This window comes from Ipomoea nil, unplaced genomic scaffold (assembly GCF_001879475.1).
Source record: "Ipomoea nil cultivar Tokyo-kokei standard unplaced genomic scaffold, Asagao_1.1 scaffold3169, whole genome shotgun sequence".
In the NCBI taxonomy this organism is placed as follows: Eukaryota; Viridiplantae; Streptophyta; class Magnoliopsida; order Solanales; family Convolvulaceae; genus Ipomoea; species Ipomoea nil.
In genome coordinates, this window is record NW_017619597.1 from 1,474,787 (window position 1) to 1,491,456 (window position 16,670).

Sequence of the window (16,670 nt, forward strand, 5' to 3'; positions counted from 1 at the left end):
TGATCACCGTCTATTACAATTAAATGATGAGTGATTATCAACGTGTTTGTCACATTCCGAAAGCCAAGGTATCAAAAATTCTTTTACAATTAAATGATGAGTGATTATCAATGTGTTTGTCACATTCCGAAAGCCAAGGTATCAAAAATTCTTTGAAGCTGTAGTTTTGTTTGATCCTCAAAAACTGCTGAGCCATTATCTATATTATGTTAGGGAGCAAACTTTAGGGATCTGCCTGGTGTTTATGTTGTAGACAATAAAGTGCAGTGAGATCCAAATGTGGAGAGGGTATACTTGAGTTCAGGGAAACCCTTTGTATGTTTGATCTTGTGACTTTTTTTTTTTTTTTTACTGCTCATGTTTTTACTTCTCATATTTTTCATCCTCTCTTTTCTCTTGGTTTTTTTGTTTGTTTTGTTTTGTTTTGTTTTTGTTTTTGTTTTTGTTTTGTTTTGTTTTGTTTTGTTTTTGTTTTTGTTTTTTTTTTTTTGTGTGTTCTTTCTACGTATTTTTAGTCTTGGTTGTGTATATTTAAGTTCGTTTTACAATTTAGTACTTATATTTTAATGTTATGCTCTATATAGTTGAGCAGGTTGAACTAACAGCTTGAAGAATTAAACAGGGAAACTGATAAGAAATTAACAGGTAAATCACCTTATGAAAGGAAACAAAAAATTTATTTATTACTTGCATTTAAATGTTTTTCATGTGTTTTACGCTTTCTTTGTATAATTGTATGTATTTTTTAGTTTTCCTTGTGTATTTTAAAAGTTTGTAGATGTATTTTTATTGATTCTTTCATTTCCTTAGGAGTATTGACAGTATTTTAGTCTGTTATTTCCTATTTATTGTCCGTTTGTATTTTTTTTTTTTTGGGTGTGTGCGCGCTCTGGTTTTTGTCTTTACTGTTCGTTTTGTTTTATTTGACATTCTTTCTACGTTTTCTAGTTTTCATTGTATGTTTTCAAAGTTTATATTACTACTTAGTACTTATATTATTATTATTTTCACTAGGCTACCCTTATTTTATTTTTGTTTAATTTTTTTTATTTCTATGATTTTCCCAAGTGATCCAAATTGTTCGTAAAATAATCAAGAAAGGAGTTAAGGTTTTCCTATTTCTTTGTGTTGCTTGTGTGTTAAAGAGTGTTTTTTTAATTATGTTTTTAAATGATTTTCAGCATTTATTATTTTTTTTCCAGTTTTTACTTCTTTGCTTGAGTTCTTTGTGCATTGTTATTCTTGTGCTTTTTGTTTTTTATTTTTCATGTGTTACTTTCCCTTTTGTTAAAAGTGCTCTTTATTACAGCTTGGTGGTATAAATTCCTCGCTGGTAGTGGAGAATTCTCCATCGATTCCCACAATTATAAATTTATAATTGGAATGGATGTTTCCCATGGCTCACCTAGACGTGCAGATGTGCCCTCAATTGCTGCGGTATTATGATTTGCTTCTTTCAAAACTCTTCTCAAATTATTAGTGACATGTTGTTGAAACCAGTGGTAGTGAGCTCCAGTGCGTATTTCTCGTTAAAGAGCTGTTATCCGCACAAAGTCACCAAATGGTACTCGTGACATTTTCAGGTTTGTGATCTGTTTGATCTATCCTCAAATGGTACTCAAGTATTGCAACATCTATTTTTTGAATTCTTATCTTCACTGGATGTACTGATATATGTTTTTTTTTGCTGTCTTGCTGAACTTCTCCTCATGCTGCTCACCTATTGTTCTTTAAAAATTTTGATTGAAAAGAAGGTCAATCTCAACTTCTTTCAGCTGCTCTTGAGGTATCTATTGTTCTACTAATTTCGCTTTGTAATGACCTAAGCCTGCTAATTTAGCTTATTTTAACTTACAATGTCAGGGAATCAGTGATATGACATTTTCTCTAAAGTAAGATTATATGGTTTTCAGGTTATTTATGAAGCATTAGATGGACATATAATTGGTTGGAAGAAAGCTCAAATGAGAGATTCTCAAATGGAACTGAGCGTGAAAAGGTATGAATCCTTGTTTTATGCTCGAAATTGTTGGAATTTTGCAAATTGCTTCATTTTTAAAACTTATCTACACTACACCTCTTTAGTCTTTACTACCTACAGTTTGGTTTGCTGAATTTGGAGTATAAATTTTTATTATGTGTGAATTTGGAGTATAAATTTTTATTATGTGTTTTAGATGGAATTAGATTATATATATTGTGATAGATTAGTGTTGGATTAATAATAATAATAATAATAATAATATAATAATAATAATATTAAATTGTGTTAGAATATGTAGGATTATATTTATTGTGTTGGACAATTCTATTATATAATGTATTTAATGGTTTGAAGTGTTGGGCAATTGAATTTTCAGTTAAATATTGTAATTTAATTATTGTATTGCACATGTTATAAATAAATACGCCTAGTGTCCAGTATTTCGCGTCTCACTAGTAAAGACGCGTAAAGTTGGCACTTTTCACGTCAATGTCATAAGCGTCTTGTACAGTAAAGATGCCTATTGTCATTTACTAAAGATGCAAATGACTCAAATGCCTATTGTCATCTTCTGATTCGAAATCCCCCTCTTTTGGGACTTACAACTGTTACATGATATGTTGTCTGTCCCAAATCTTTTAATTAGTAAACCTTTGTGTTTTCTTTTTAATTTCTATTTTTTGTTTCTTTTGGATAAGTCTCTATAATTTTTTTTTTCATGAAAAAAAAAGTCCCAAACACTAAACACTAATTCTTACAAAAAAAAAATAAAAAATCCCAAACACTCGTGCTTCATTTAAAGTTATTTAAAGCACATAAAGTGCATAAAAACAATTCATAGCTACCATAGTTGAATCTATAATTTTATAGATTTCCCAAACAATTTTACTTTAAATATGAGAACACATGATTTAGGGAAGTTTCTTGGGGAAGAATACTAGTTCTATGGTCGTGGATTAAAAGCTTTGTTGCTACTAGTCCCCTTGCGGCACTACTCTGTCTAAGGAGTTGGTATTTAACTGAGCTTCGTCTCGATCAACTTTCCTGGGAGTATGCCTAAAGATTGTCTTTCATGTTTTGGTTTAATTTGTTTGATAGCTTTAAATATCCTTGCCAATGTGATTATGTTATGTTTGGTCAAACTTAAACCCTAAATGTAACCTTAAATCCTAAATATTAAACCCTAAAAAACTCTAATTCCTAAAAACCCTAAACCTTAAAAAAAACCATAAATTCTAAACCCTAAAAACCCTAAACTCTACAAAATTCTAAACCCTAAACTCTAAAATTCCCAAAACCGTAAAAAACCCTAAACCCTAAAAACTCAAATCCCCTTAAAAAACCCTAAACCCTAAAACTCTAAACCATAAAAACTCCTAAACTTTAAAAACCCCTAAACCTTAAAAAACTCCTAAACCTTAAACCATAAAAAACCCTAAACCATAAAAACCCGTAAACTCTAAACCTTAAAAAATCGTAAACCCTAAACCCTAAAAAACCCAATATCGTATAAACCCCAAACCCTAAAATTCCCTAAACCATAAACCTTATAAACCCTAAAACCTTAAAATGCTAAAACCCTAAACCTTATAAACTCTAAACCTTATAAACTCTAAACCTTAAAAAACCATAAATTCTAAACACTAAACCATACATTCTAAACCCTAAACTATAAATTCTAAACCCTAAAAACCCTAAACTTTACAAAATTCTAAACCTTAAACCCTAAACCCTAAACCTTATAAACCCTAAACCTTATAAACCCTATAAACCCTAAACCTTATAAACCCTAAACCTTATAAACCCTATAAACCCTAAACCCTAAAAACTCCTAAACTTTAAAAACCCCTAAACATTAAAAACTCCTAAACCCTAAAAACCCTAAACCCTAAACTCTAAAATCCCCTAAACCCTAAACCCTAAACCCTAAACCCTAAACCCCAAACCCTAAACCTTATAAACCCTAAAATCCTAAAACCAAGCTTTAAAAACCTAAACCCTAAAAATCCTAAATCCTAAACTTTAAAAACACTAAAACTTAAACCCTAAAAACCCTAACCTGAAACCCTAAAAACAAACCTAAACCCTAACCCTAAAAACCCTAAAAACCCGAAACCATGAACTTTATAAACCTTAAAATCTCCTAAATCCTAAAATCTCCAAAACCCTAAACCCTAAACCTAAAAATCCAAAACCTTAAAAACTTTTAAACCCAAAACCCTAAAAATCCTAAACATTAAAAAATTTTAAACCCTAAAAAAATCCTAAAAAACCCTAAACCCTAAATCCTAAAATCCCTTAATCCTAAAATCCCCTAAACTCTAAAAACCCTAAACCCTAAACCCTTAAAAACTTTTTAACCCTAAATCCCCTAAATCCTAAAATCACTAAAATCCTAAACCCTAAAGCCTAAAAACCAACCCTAAACTAAAAAAAACCTTAAACCCTAAAAACACTAAACCCTATAATCCCCTAAATCTTAAAATCCCATAAACCCTAAAACTATAACCTTAAACCCTAACCTAAACCCTAAAAACTAACCCTAAATTATAAAAAACCCTAAACCCTAATATCCCCTAAATCCTAAAATCCCTTAAATTTTAAAATCCCCAAAACCCTAATTCCTAAACCCAAACCCTAAACCCTAAAAACTTTTAAACCCTAAATCTAAACCCTAGTCTCTACAAACTCCAAAGCCCTAAAAGCCCTAAACCCTAAACCTTAAAAAACTCTAAACCCTAAACTTTATAACCCTAAACCGTAAAATCCACTAAATACTAAAATTCCTTAAATTTTTAAATCTCCAAAACCCTAAACCTTAAAAACTTTTAAACCCTAAACCCTAAAAAACCCTAAATCCTAAACCCTAAACTCTAAAAACTCCAAAACCCTAAAAACCCTAAGCTTTTAAAAACTTAAACCCTAAAAAACCCTAAACCATAAACCCTAAAATCCCCTAAATCTTAAAATTCCTTAAATCTTAAATCCCCAAAATGCTAAACCCTAAACCCGAAAAAACCCTAAACCCTAAACCTTAAACCTTAAAAACTTTTAAACGCTAAACCCTAAATTCCCTAAATCCTAAAATTCCCAAACCTTTAAACCCAAAATTTTAAACCCTAAACCCTAAAAACCCTAAAAACCAACCCTAAACTATAAAAGAACACTAAACCTTATACCTTATAAACCCTAAAATCCCATAAATCCTAAAATCCCTTAAATCTTAAAATCCCCAAAACCCTAAACCCTAAATCCTAAAAACCCTAAACCTTAAAAACTTTTAAACCCTAAAAAATCCTAAACCCTAAAACCTAAACTCTAAAAACTCCACAACCCCAAACCCTAAAAAAATCTTAAACCTAAACTCTAAAACACTAAACCCTAAAAACCCTAAAAAACCCTAAACCTTAAACCCCAAATCCTAAAATCCCCAAAACCCTAAACCCATAAATAAGAGGAACCTTTTATGTTAAAAAAAAAAAAAACCCTAAACCTTAACTGTAAACCCTAAAAACCCTAACCTTAAACCTTAAAAACCAACCTTAAACTATAAAAAACTCTAAACCTTAAACCCTAAAACACTAAACCCTAAACTATAAACCCTAAAATCCCCTAAATCCTAAAATCCCTTAAATCTTAAAATTCACAAAATCCTAAACCCTAAATCCTAAAAACCCTAAAACTTAAAAACTTTTAAACCCTATAAACCCTAAACCTTAAATCCTAAACTCTAAAAACTCCAAAATCCTAAACCCTAAACCTTAAAAAAAAATCCTAAACACTAACTCTAAAACACTAAACCCTAAAAACCCTAAAAAACCCTAAACCCTAAAACCCCTAAACTTTAAACCCCAAACCCGAAATCCTAAAATCCCCAAAACCTTAAACCCTAAAATCCCTAAACCCTAAAAACCCTAACCTTAAACCCTAAAAACTAACCCTGAACTATAAAAAACTCTAAACCTTAAACCCTAAAACACTAACCCTAAACTATAAAAAACTCTAAACCTTAAACCCTAAAACACTAAACCCTAAACCCTAAACCCTAAACCCTAAACCTTAAACCTTAAAATCCCTAAAATCCCCTAAATCCTAAAATCCCTTAAATCTTAAAATCCCCAAAACCCTAAACCCTAAAAACCCTAAACTTTAAAAACTTTTAAACCCTAAACCTTAAGAACTTTTAAACTCTAAAAACTCCAAAACCCTAAACCCTAAAAAAATCCTAAACACTAAACTCTAAAACACTAAACCCTAAAAACCCTTAAAAAAACCCTAAAAAACCTTAAACCCCAAACCCTAAATTCTAAAATCCCCAAAACCCTAAAAACCCTAACCTTAAACCCTAAAAACCAGCCCTAAACTATAAAAAAATCTAAACCTTAAACTTGGTCACTTTTGGGCCTTGTCATTTTTTTTTTTTGTAGCCTTGGTCAGTTTTGGGCCTTGGCGAGACTTTGTTCGGTTCTGTTTTGTTTATAAATAAGATGAATCTTTTAAAAAAAAAACCTTAAACCCTAAAATCCCCAAAACTTTAAACCCTAAAATCCCTAAACCCTAAAAATCCTATCCTTAAACCCTAAAAACCAACCCTAAACTATAAAAAAACTCTAAACCTTAAACCCTAAAACACTAACCGTAAACCCTATAACCAAACCTAAACTATAAAAAACTCTAAACTCTAAACCCTAAACTTTTAAACCCTAAACCCTAAACTCTAAAAACTCTAAAACCCCCTAAACCCTAAAATCTCCGAAATCCTAAACCCTAAAATCCTAAAAACCCTATCATCATCCTTTAGTACAATAGTGCACACGGTGGCTTTGGAGTAAAATGAGGCCTTAGTGCCGTAGGGTTAATGGCCAGTCACGACTAAGTGATGGTCAAACGGCAACAGGTATGACTTGCTCCCCTCTTTCTTTGATACATAGACTAAGTGTTGCTACTGTACAAGATGCATCATGCCATCCTAATTGGCAAGTCCCTGAGGGACGAACTGTCATAGGATTCACGGGAACGACCCTAATCGACTAGTCCTAGGGGACACAGTTGGTTATAGGGCCCGTGAGGATGCTAGTACGAGTACATTGGTGACACTTAGTGGTTCTAATAGGCAAGATAAGCTTCCTAGGGATGGGACTGATGTAGCAAGTCCCACCCATGGCTTTAATGTTCCTTTCTTGCTAAGTTTGGGGAGTGCTCAGGCCCCCATACCCACGCCAACTGTATCGGCTTTGGAGGACCGTGAGGGGGTACCTTGACACCTCTCGAATTCTTTGCTTTGTGGCACAAGTGCTGGTGACATGTCTTCTAAACACCACGAGAATGGAAGTACATTTCCGGTTATGTTTGGTCAGTTTAGTGGTGTGTTGCCGGCACTTAGCTGCCCCCAGAGGGAAAAACCTGGGGGCCACGAGAATGGAAGTACACACGCAGTGCCTCTCATGCCAACAGTGGTTTCCCAAGGTGTTGCCGTAGGGGACATGAGCTCAAAAGCTATGCAGCTCCCCAACAACAACACTGGGCCGAATCATCACTCCAATGGGGGCTTAGCCGCAGCCATTGGTGCGGATGTTTCGGTTACTCAAGTGCCCAATGCTTGGGCACAACTTGCTAAATTGCACGTTATGAATGTCGCCCCTGGGGGGGCATCACGCTTGGATAATACGGCCCAGGTAGGTAGTTCCGCATTGGCCGTGAGCTCATGTACGCCTCTTTCCTTTGCTAATCTCTTTGCTTCGGCGGGTTTGCCATCTCAAGCGGGTAATGCAGGCCACCCCCCGGGACTTAATATCTCAGATAAAATAGTTGAAATGTATAAAGGGGAGGCCTGCATAACCTTTGAGGATAAGGAGGTGCAACAAATGAATAAAATAGGGGATACCCTTCTTGTTGGAAAGTTTTCCTATGGCAGACCCGTCCTTTCTGTTATAAGAGAACACTTTGCCAAGCACGTTAAACTGAAAGGAACTGTGGATATTGGCTTAGTGGACCCTCGACATGTGTTTCTTGCTTTTTCTAATTCAGAAGACTGCATTAATACATTGATTAAGGGTCAAGTTCTCTTTAACGGGAGGTGCCCTATGCGGCTCTTTAGGTGGACAATGGACTTTGACACAAGGTATGAGACGTTGTTGGCTCCGGTGTGGGTGCTTTTGCCTAATTTTAAAGCCAATTGCTTCTCAGAACCTTGTCTCAAACAGATTGTTAAGCCTATTGGTAAGTTCTTACAGGTGGACACGTCTACGACAAAATTTACTCGGCCTAATGTGGCCAGAGTTAAAGTGGAGATTGACTTGCTGAAACCCTTACGGCGCAAAATGTTTATTCATTTAGGGACTGTGCGCCCTGACCACGAGCCCGTTGGGTTTTGGCAGGCAGTTGAATATGAGCGTGTTCCCCCGTACTGTTTAAATTGCAGAAAACAGGGACATGTGGCTCACGATTGTCGTGCTTCTGGCGGTGGAGCACGTGCTCCACGCGCTGAGACAACACATGTACCGACGCCAGCACGTGATGCTGGGCCGCCCCCTACGGTTAATGGCCAACATGTCGGTTCGGATAGGGGCGGTGCAGTGGACGCGCTGTATCACCGGAATATGACTGCAAGCCAAAGGAAATATCAAAGTATAAAAGAAAGACAGTTGAAAGGCAAGGCCCCAATGGTTGGTAATAGCCGGGGGCCAGGTACAGGTACTCTTGTGTGGCGAGCCCAAGCTACTAGCCGGGCCAGTGAGTCGGTGCCGGTTAGTAATGGGTTTGCGGCACTACAGGACGAGAATGTTGCCGCCGAGGCTGCATCTGATGAGGTAATAGAGGCAAGGGGGCGGCAATTCGCCAGCTACCCCGCATGATACTAGGGAGCCTGATGATATGACGCCGTCTGGAATAGGGAGTGGCCAGTCTTTTGGTCGCCTTTCTACTATTCCGGAGGGTAATGAGGAAGCTGTAAGTCTGGCTACTGGAGGACGGGCGGATATTGAGTGTCCGCAACAGGTATCGTTTTCTTTTCACCCCTACCTTTTTACCCCTACCTCGCATCCTATTTTTTATGGGCCCCTTGAGATGGGGACGCCGCCGTGTACTCTCCCGAGTGATACCCTGTGGTTGGCTGCTCAGACGCCGGATTCTACTCCGGCAACTCGGACACCGGTTTCTACTCTGGTAGCCCCATGGGGACCCAGGAGGGGGGGGGGGACAAGGCTCTCTTAGATACAGATGTCCCGATGGTAGGCCATGAGTCTGATTCTTGGGCCTCGGGGTCCGATACAGATCATGAGGACCTTGGGATTCGCGACGGCGTTGGGCCATTGGGGCGTAGATTCAGCTTCATGAATAAAGAGGGGAACCCCTCTCGTCCGGGATCGGGTATTTTATCATCGATATGAAATTACTAACCTGGAATGTGAGGGGGGTTTCCTCTCGGGGTTCTGCTCGCAGGATCCGTGTGTTTTTAAGACTGCATGCTCCTTTTATCTTATGTCTTCTCGAGCCTTTCAGTTCTCCTAGTAGGCTTGAGTTTTTCAGAATGTGCTTTAATTTTGATCATGCTTTCTCTTCTTCTAATAATAAAATCTGGCTTTTTTGGAATAATGATTTGGCAGTAACCTTTGAGAGTCAGACTGAGCAGTGTGTTACGGTTTCATGTGTGCATTCGACTGTGCTCACTCCTTTTTGGCTCTCTTTCATTTATGCCAAAACCAAGGAACGTCTCCGGGACCCGTTGTGGGATGAGCTGAAATCTGTATTTTCTATGATTCCCGGGGGAGGGGGGGGGGGGTCCTTGGTTAGTTGTTGGAGATTTTAACTGTTTATTAAGTGTGGATGAGAAAAAAGGTGGGCTTCCTTATTCACATCGGAAGACCACTGATTTTCAGGAGTGTGTCAGTGCGTGTGACTTGATTGACACAACATACTACGTTTTTGTTTCACCTGGTGGAATGGGAGGTGGCTATATGGATGCGTTTGGACCGGTTCCTTTTTACTTCGGTATGGGAAACGGTATTCAAAACGTTCGTACGACATTTGTCAAAAGCCACGTCTGACCACAGTCCACTGCTGATATCTTGTGATTTATTGAGTACGCAGGTTGTACCGAAGCACTTTGTTTTCCTGAATGTGTGGGTCAAGCACAAAGACTTTTTGAGGGTGGTGCGTGATAGCTGGCAGGTCCCGGTTGAGGGGGCCCTTATGTTTGTGATGGCCCTTGTGTTTCTTGCTTTTTCTAATTCAGAAGACTGCATTAATACATTTGTTAAGGGTCAAGTTCTCTTTAACGGGAGGTGCCCTATGCGGCTCTTTAGGTGGACAATGGACTTTGACACAAGGTATGAGACGTCGTTGGCTCCGGTGTGGGTGCTTTTGCCTAATCTTAAAGCCAATTGCTTCTCAGAACCTTGTCTCAAACAGATTGTTAAGCCTATTGGTAAGTTCTTACAGGTGGACACGCCTATGGCCAATGCTTTGATTGAATATAAAAAGGGTGTTGCTTTGTTACAAAAACAGATTGCAATTGAAGAGGAATATTGGCAGCAAAAGGCGCGTATCACCGAGGTTCAGGATGGGGATAGAAATTCCCGTTTCTTTCACTCTATTGTTAAGGAACGCAGGCGCAAGTTGTATATCCACAGGGCTAAAAATGATGAAGGTGTTTGGCTGGAGGATAAGCAAGGGATTGCTAATCAGGCAGTCTCTTTCTTTGAGCATATGTTCACCGCGGAGATTGGGGGGTTTGATTTGGCTAGGTTGGGATGTGTCCCACGGCTGGTTACAGATGAGGATAATGATTTGTTGACAGCAGTGCCAGAAGTGGAGGAAGTGAGGGCGGTGGTAATGCAGATGAGCTCTACTAGTGCCGCAGGGCAGGATGGTTTCTCAGGGGCTTTCTATAAGGCTTATTGGGATATTATTCAGGATGATGTAGTCAGTATGGTTCGGAGCTACTTTGCAGGACGGGCTGAACGGTGCATCGGGCAGGATTAGTAAAATCCGTTGACCTGGTCAAGCTTGCTGCTGGCCAATAGTAGCAGAGTCCCTTCTGGGCTCCAGAGGGATTGGGCTATTATTACTGGGGGTTTGCTGTTTGTTCGCGTCAGCCTGTTAGTACCTTATACACGCACCTTGAATTTTTGATGTTTGGAGAAGTTGGGGTCAAGGGAACAGGACATTTGCTTGTTTTGCAGGTTTGTTTCTTTGGCCTCTGAGGCACTGACTGGTCTATAGGCCTCTTCGATTTCGCCTTTGCGGGTGTAACACCCCAGATTTTTGAAACTTTTGAGACTAATATAATAAAGGTAAATTCTCATTTAAGGGCCCATGGACTATGGTGGGCCTTTTCCTAATTAATTATTGGAATTCAGTCCTTTCTTTTGGGTAAATGATTAAATGATTAATTGGTTTTAGGGGCCGTAACACGGGGTGTTACAGCGGGCTTCTTTTGAGATAGACCAGGCCTCAACGTTGGTGCAAGCGGTAAGAAATTGCATCCTGGCCCGGGCTGAACGGTGGCCGGGTAGGTGTTTTTTCAAATCCGTTGGCGGTAGTCCAGGCTTGCTGCGGGCCGAAGGCGGTTTGGTCCACCAATTTCTCAAAAAAATGCTTCTTTAGCTCTTAATTTTAGTTTTTTTTTTTTTTTTTTATGTATTTAGATGGTTTAAACAATCTTTTGAACACTTTTACAACCACTTTCGTAAATAGTTTCTAAGAAATAACTATGGAAACCTTATGTTTTATTACTAAATTTTAAAAATTTTTAATTTTTTTTAATTAAAAAAATAAAAAAAAATAATAAAAAAATCGGCGCCTAGGGGGCGCCTAGCGTGTTTTGCAACATTGCCTGGAGCCATGTTTCCTTCCTCGTGGTTGATTTCGTTCTCGAGTTCGGCCTGGGTGCGGCTTATGACGAACATCTTTCCGGGGGCACCGTAGTTTCCTTGATGATTCGTGCCCTCGTGTTGGCCCATGGTGGTGGGGCGTGATTTCTGAGGTTGAGTGCATTGGAAGGCCTTGTGCCCTTCTTCCCCGCAGTTGAAGCATCGCCAGGGGTTGCCCATGCAATCTCTGCCCCTATGGCTTCTGTTGCATTCTGGGCAAGGGAAGCTCCTTGTGTTAGTTTCGTTATTTCTTAGGGGTGGCCTCTGGCCAACTGGATTGCTTGATCTCGTGTTGGCGTCGTTCCTCGTTCTTTTCATAGGTGGTGCTCCACCTCCTGTGTTCCTTTTTCGAATCTGTTCCTGAACCCCACGTTGCAACAATTGGATCCGATAGAGATTTGCAGCACTGGAGTAAGCCTCGTTGAGGGTCCGGGGTCTGCTTACTATTAGTGCTTTTCGGGCTTCGAAGTTGAGACCCGCTACAAACCTCTCTATTTTGGTTGCCTCAGTGGGGACCAGTTCTGGTGCGAAGCGTGCTAGCTCGAGTAACCGTTTATGGTATTCCATGACGGTAGTCGTTCCTTGTTTCAAGTGGAGGAACTCTTCGTGAATGGATGCCTTGACGTGTGTTGGATAGAATCGTTCCCATAGTCGTGTTTTGAGGCTTTCCCAGTCGAATCCTGGTTCCTGTCTGTAAGTGGGCCCTTCGTGGATCCACCAAAGGTCTGCCTCGTGTCCGAAATAGAATGAGGCTATCTCTACACGACGTTCCTCTGGGCATCCTACCAACCCTAGAATCTTGTCTATGGTCCGGATCCATTCTTCGAGGATTACGCGATCTTCTTCTCCTGCGAATGTGGGTGGTCGATGATTTGAAACTTGTCGGGTGACTTCCGAGTTCGTGTTTGATGGAGGTGGTGGGGTCTGTTGTTGCGGAGAGCTACGTCGCTTAGTGTCTGGGCGACTTGTGTTAGTTGCTGTAGGGTTTGAGTCAGGGGATCGTGTGTGGTGGGTTCCGGGGTCCTTGATTGTCTTCGGTTCGGTGCCATGCTGCTGTTTACTGGGCCAATGTTTATAGTAATGTCGAGTTAGAGTTTTGTACCCTTACCTTGGTGCGGTAAGCGGAGGGGAAGTTCTTTTTAATTTAAACAAGAGTGAGGGGGAATATGTGATGGTGGTTATGCTCACAATCTCACCACGCGTCTTAAGTCTCCTGAGTCCTATGTACTTAAATACTTCGAGTTTAAGCCTATTGTCCTAAGGTCTTGGTCTTAAGAGTCTTATCCTAGGGTCGAACTTAGGCTCTGATACCAACTGTAACACCCCAGATTTTCGAAACTTTTGAGACTAATATAATAAAGGTAAATTCTCATTTAAATCCCAACATAACGTAAGAGTGCGGGGTGCTATGCCAGACCTGAGCTAGAGAACTCAGGCGCACAGGCTATTAACTAATATCCTCAATAATGTCAATACATAAGTATGGCACGCAGACCGAAAAGGGAAACTATCTACTCTACGCTCCGAATCTCTAGCACGCTCCAGTGTCTACTCATCTGTGCCTGAAAGCCAAATATATCTGTTCAGCGAGAGATGCTGGTAACCCACTCCAACGCGTTGAAATACATTATATATATATATATATATATATATATATATATATATATATATATACATACGAAAACCATTTTGAAGCAGGAGGATATATACTTAAGAGACACTAGTTTTAAAACCAAGAATATACTCGACAGATAGAGATAAGCACATTCAACAGTTATAACCAAGCATGTAAAGATACTAGTATATATCCTATGGTTACAAATTCACTTCATCTTATTCACATCATCATTCGATTCGTATCTCATCACACAAGCATACTTTGGTGGCGCCACAGGACCAATCGCATGCCCATACATGAGGGTCAGCGCATATAGCTCTGACACGGCCCCGCAGCGCCCTGCCTCGTATCGCAATACGAAGGGGTCAATCGCAACCGACCGATGAACCGCAGCTCATCATAATGTTTGATCGCAACCAAACAGTGGACCGCAGCCCAAGAGTAGTCATCTGACCGCAGCCAGGAATATGAACCGCAGCTCATGTAAGACGTTTGATCGCGCAACCAAACGGTGGACCGCAGCCCAAAAGTGATCATCTGACCGCAGCCAGGAATATGAACCGCAACTCATGTAAAACGTTTGATCGCAACCAAACGGTGGACCGCAGCCCAAGAGTGTAATTCTGACCGCAGCCAGCTTCTGAACCGCATCTCAGGAATAACCAATTTGATCGCAACCAAATTGGGGTATCATGCACACATAACACATAGCAAGCACATGCAACCCACATTAACATATTGGGAAAGGGGAGAAAACGTATAATGAAACCTATGCGTGGTCATCCACATACTAGGAATAATCCTAAGGGGTTCATACTTCTTTCACCTAGGCCAACGGGGTACCAATTCCACTAGCATGCGACGTATATACATATATATAAGATTCGTTTATCCTACGAATGGTACTCGAAACATCAAACTAGACTTTAGGCACGATAAACGGGGTCCGTTGGGACACCACGAGGGTCGGGGAAACATCAAACGGGGAGGCCGGAGTCCCGATTTGGACAATTTCCAGCGGGTAGCCGGTGGGTGGAGGACCACCCGCCGGCTGCCCGCTGGCGACAAGTCTCCGGGCAGCGGGTGCCTGCCCGCCGGCTGCCCGCTGCCTGCGACGCCCTTCTCGGGCAGCGGGTAGGTGGCGGGTCCCCCTACCCCCACCTACCCCCACTGATTCTTTATCAAAATAAACGTCCCAGGATCCGTTGTGGAACCCGAAATCATGCTTAGACACTTTTAAACGCAATTGATGACACCACGTAGACAATTAACGGATCAAAAGCAAGAATCATATAGCACATATCCTATCATGACTTCTAAACATAATCAACACACGAACATGTGAAATCCCACCCAATTATATCAAGAGTAACACAATACGAAATTCCCAATTTTAACCTAGGGCTCTAATCATATTCAAATCAATAAAATCATAGTTCATCTTCTAATCATCAAAACATCAAGATTCATCAAGAACATCACATAATCATCAAGAACCTCTTATCATCATCAAGATCATCAAGATCACACATAAAATTATCTCATAATCATCAAGAACGTATCATCAACATCATAAACGGTTCATCAAGACACAAGTATAGAGAGGAGGCCAAAGAAGATAATTATAGCAAGGAAAATAGGTTTTGTTGAGACATGACCTCTTAGCCTTAATTAATTTCCTTGGCTATGAAGGGTCTTTCTTTAAGATTCTTTCTTTCTTGATTTCTCCTAGGGGGATTCTTGGAACTTCTTGTGTGGTGAGAGATTATTGTGGTGTGGGTTCTAGGTGCCTCCTATGCCCCCTATTTATATACCTAAGAGTCCCTAATTAGGCTAGTTCTATTCCTTCTAAGACTAGGGGATTGGGTTTAGGGATAAGGGCCCATGGACTATGGTGGGCCTTTTCCTAATTAATTATTGGAATTTAGTCCTTTCTTTTGGGTAAATGATTAAATGATTAATTGGTTTTAGGGGCCGTAACACGGGGTGTTACAACGGACTTCTTTTGAGATAGACCAGGCCTCAACGTTGGTGCAAGCGGTAAGAAATTGCATCCTGGCCCGGGCTGAATGGTGGTCGGGTAGGTGTTTTTTCAAATCCGTTGGCGGTAGTCCAGGCTTGCTGCTGGCCCATAGTAGCTAATCCCGTTAGGGTTTGGTTCCTGTTTTACTGGTGCTGATCGGGGGTTGTTGCTATTGGCTGCCTTGTATTTCATGCTTATCGGTCTGTGTGCCGAAGTTCTGGCCTGTGAGCCGCCTTTATTAGTGTTGATATCCTTTGACTTAGGCCTGTGAGCCGTTGTTTCAGTATGTTATTAGACTTGAATTTTAAGCCGGGAACATGTGCATGGTTGCTTGGTAACAGGGCTGTCAATGGCACCCCCAGGAGATGTTGCGGTTGTGGTTGCAGCTCGGTCTGTTTGCATTATAGTGCTGGGACGCTATGGTGCAGCTGGCAGGGAGGTGTTATGATGCGTAATGGGCAAAGTGGCTGTTCCCCTTGTCACCTAGCTTGTGTTAGTTAGTAGTTTTTATTATTAGCCTAGTATAGTCTAGTGTTAGTTATGTGCTAGCATGGGACTTGGGGCCACATGTCATAGCCCCGGGGGCCTTCGTTTGTAATCTTTATTTATTTATTGTTTGTTTTGCTTTTTTTGGGATTTAGGCCATGTAGGGCCTAACTCTCCTGGACCTTGTAATGGCTTTTATGCCTTTTGCTTATTAATAAAGTTTAACTTTTTATATATATATAAAAAAAAACCCTAAACCCTAAAAACCAACCCTAAACCATAAAAAACCGAGAGAGCTGGTCTAACGCTTAAGGGTGGTATATATGTTGGCACCAGTGGTTAGGGAGCCATCGCTTTGGACTTTGGGTCGTTGAAGCCCTCTGCGATAAAATGCAGAGCTCTGTACGTACGTGGGTGGCCTGGGTTCCAAGGGTGGGTGGAGGTGAGAACCATTGCTCATGTGGCGGACTATTCACGGTCCCCCCAGATAAAAATGCAGAGATCTGTACCGGAGGGGATCTGTCCAACGCATGAGGGTGGTGGGGTTAGGAAGGCTGGTTTCATTGCTTCTGTGGATGGTCACATAGGTCCCCTCGGATAAAAATGCAGAGCTCTGTACCGCGGGGGATCGACCTGACGCTTGAGGGTGAAACTAGTCCATTTTGGCTTTGGAGCACCGTTCCCACC

General features: G+C 40.3%; 1 protein-coding gene across 3 annotated transcripts; it reads left to right on the forward strand.

Annotated features, from left to right (window-relative positions):
* The first annotated feature begins 79 nt into the window (after positions 1-79).
* LOC109167485 lies at positions 80-16,156 on the forward strand. 3 transcript variants are annotated; one of them, XM_019316501.1, is made up of 7 exons: positions 80-138; positions 593-645; positions 1,310-1,437; positions 1,501-1,583; positions 1,752-1,786; positions 1,914-1,999; positions 15,839-16,156. In XM_019316501.1, exons 3-7 carry the CDS (start codon positions 1,388-1,390, stop codon positions 15,996-15,998), a joined length of 414 nt encoding a protein of 137 aa, XP_019172046.1. In that variant the 5' UTR covers positions 80-138; positions 593-645; positions 1,310-1,387; the 3' UTR covers positions 15,999-16,156. The 3 variants fall into 3 exon arrangements, with proteins under 3 accessions (XP_019172046.1, XP_019172045.1, XP_019172044.1); XM_019316500.1 differs by having other exon boundaries at positions 117-138; positions 585-645; XM_019316499.1 differs by lacking the exons at positions 80-138; positions 593-645 and having other exon boundaries at positions 1,218-1,437.
* Positions 16,157-16,670: the final 514 nt, after the last annotated feature.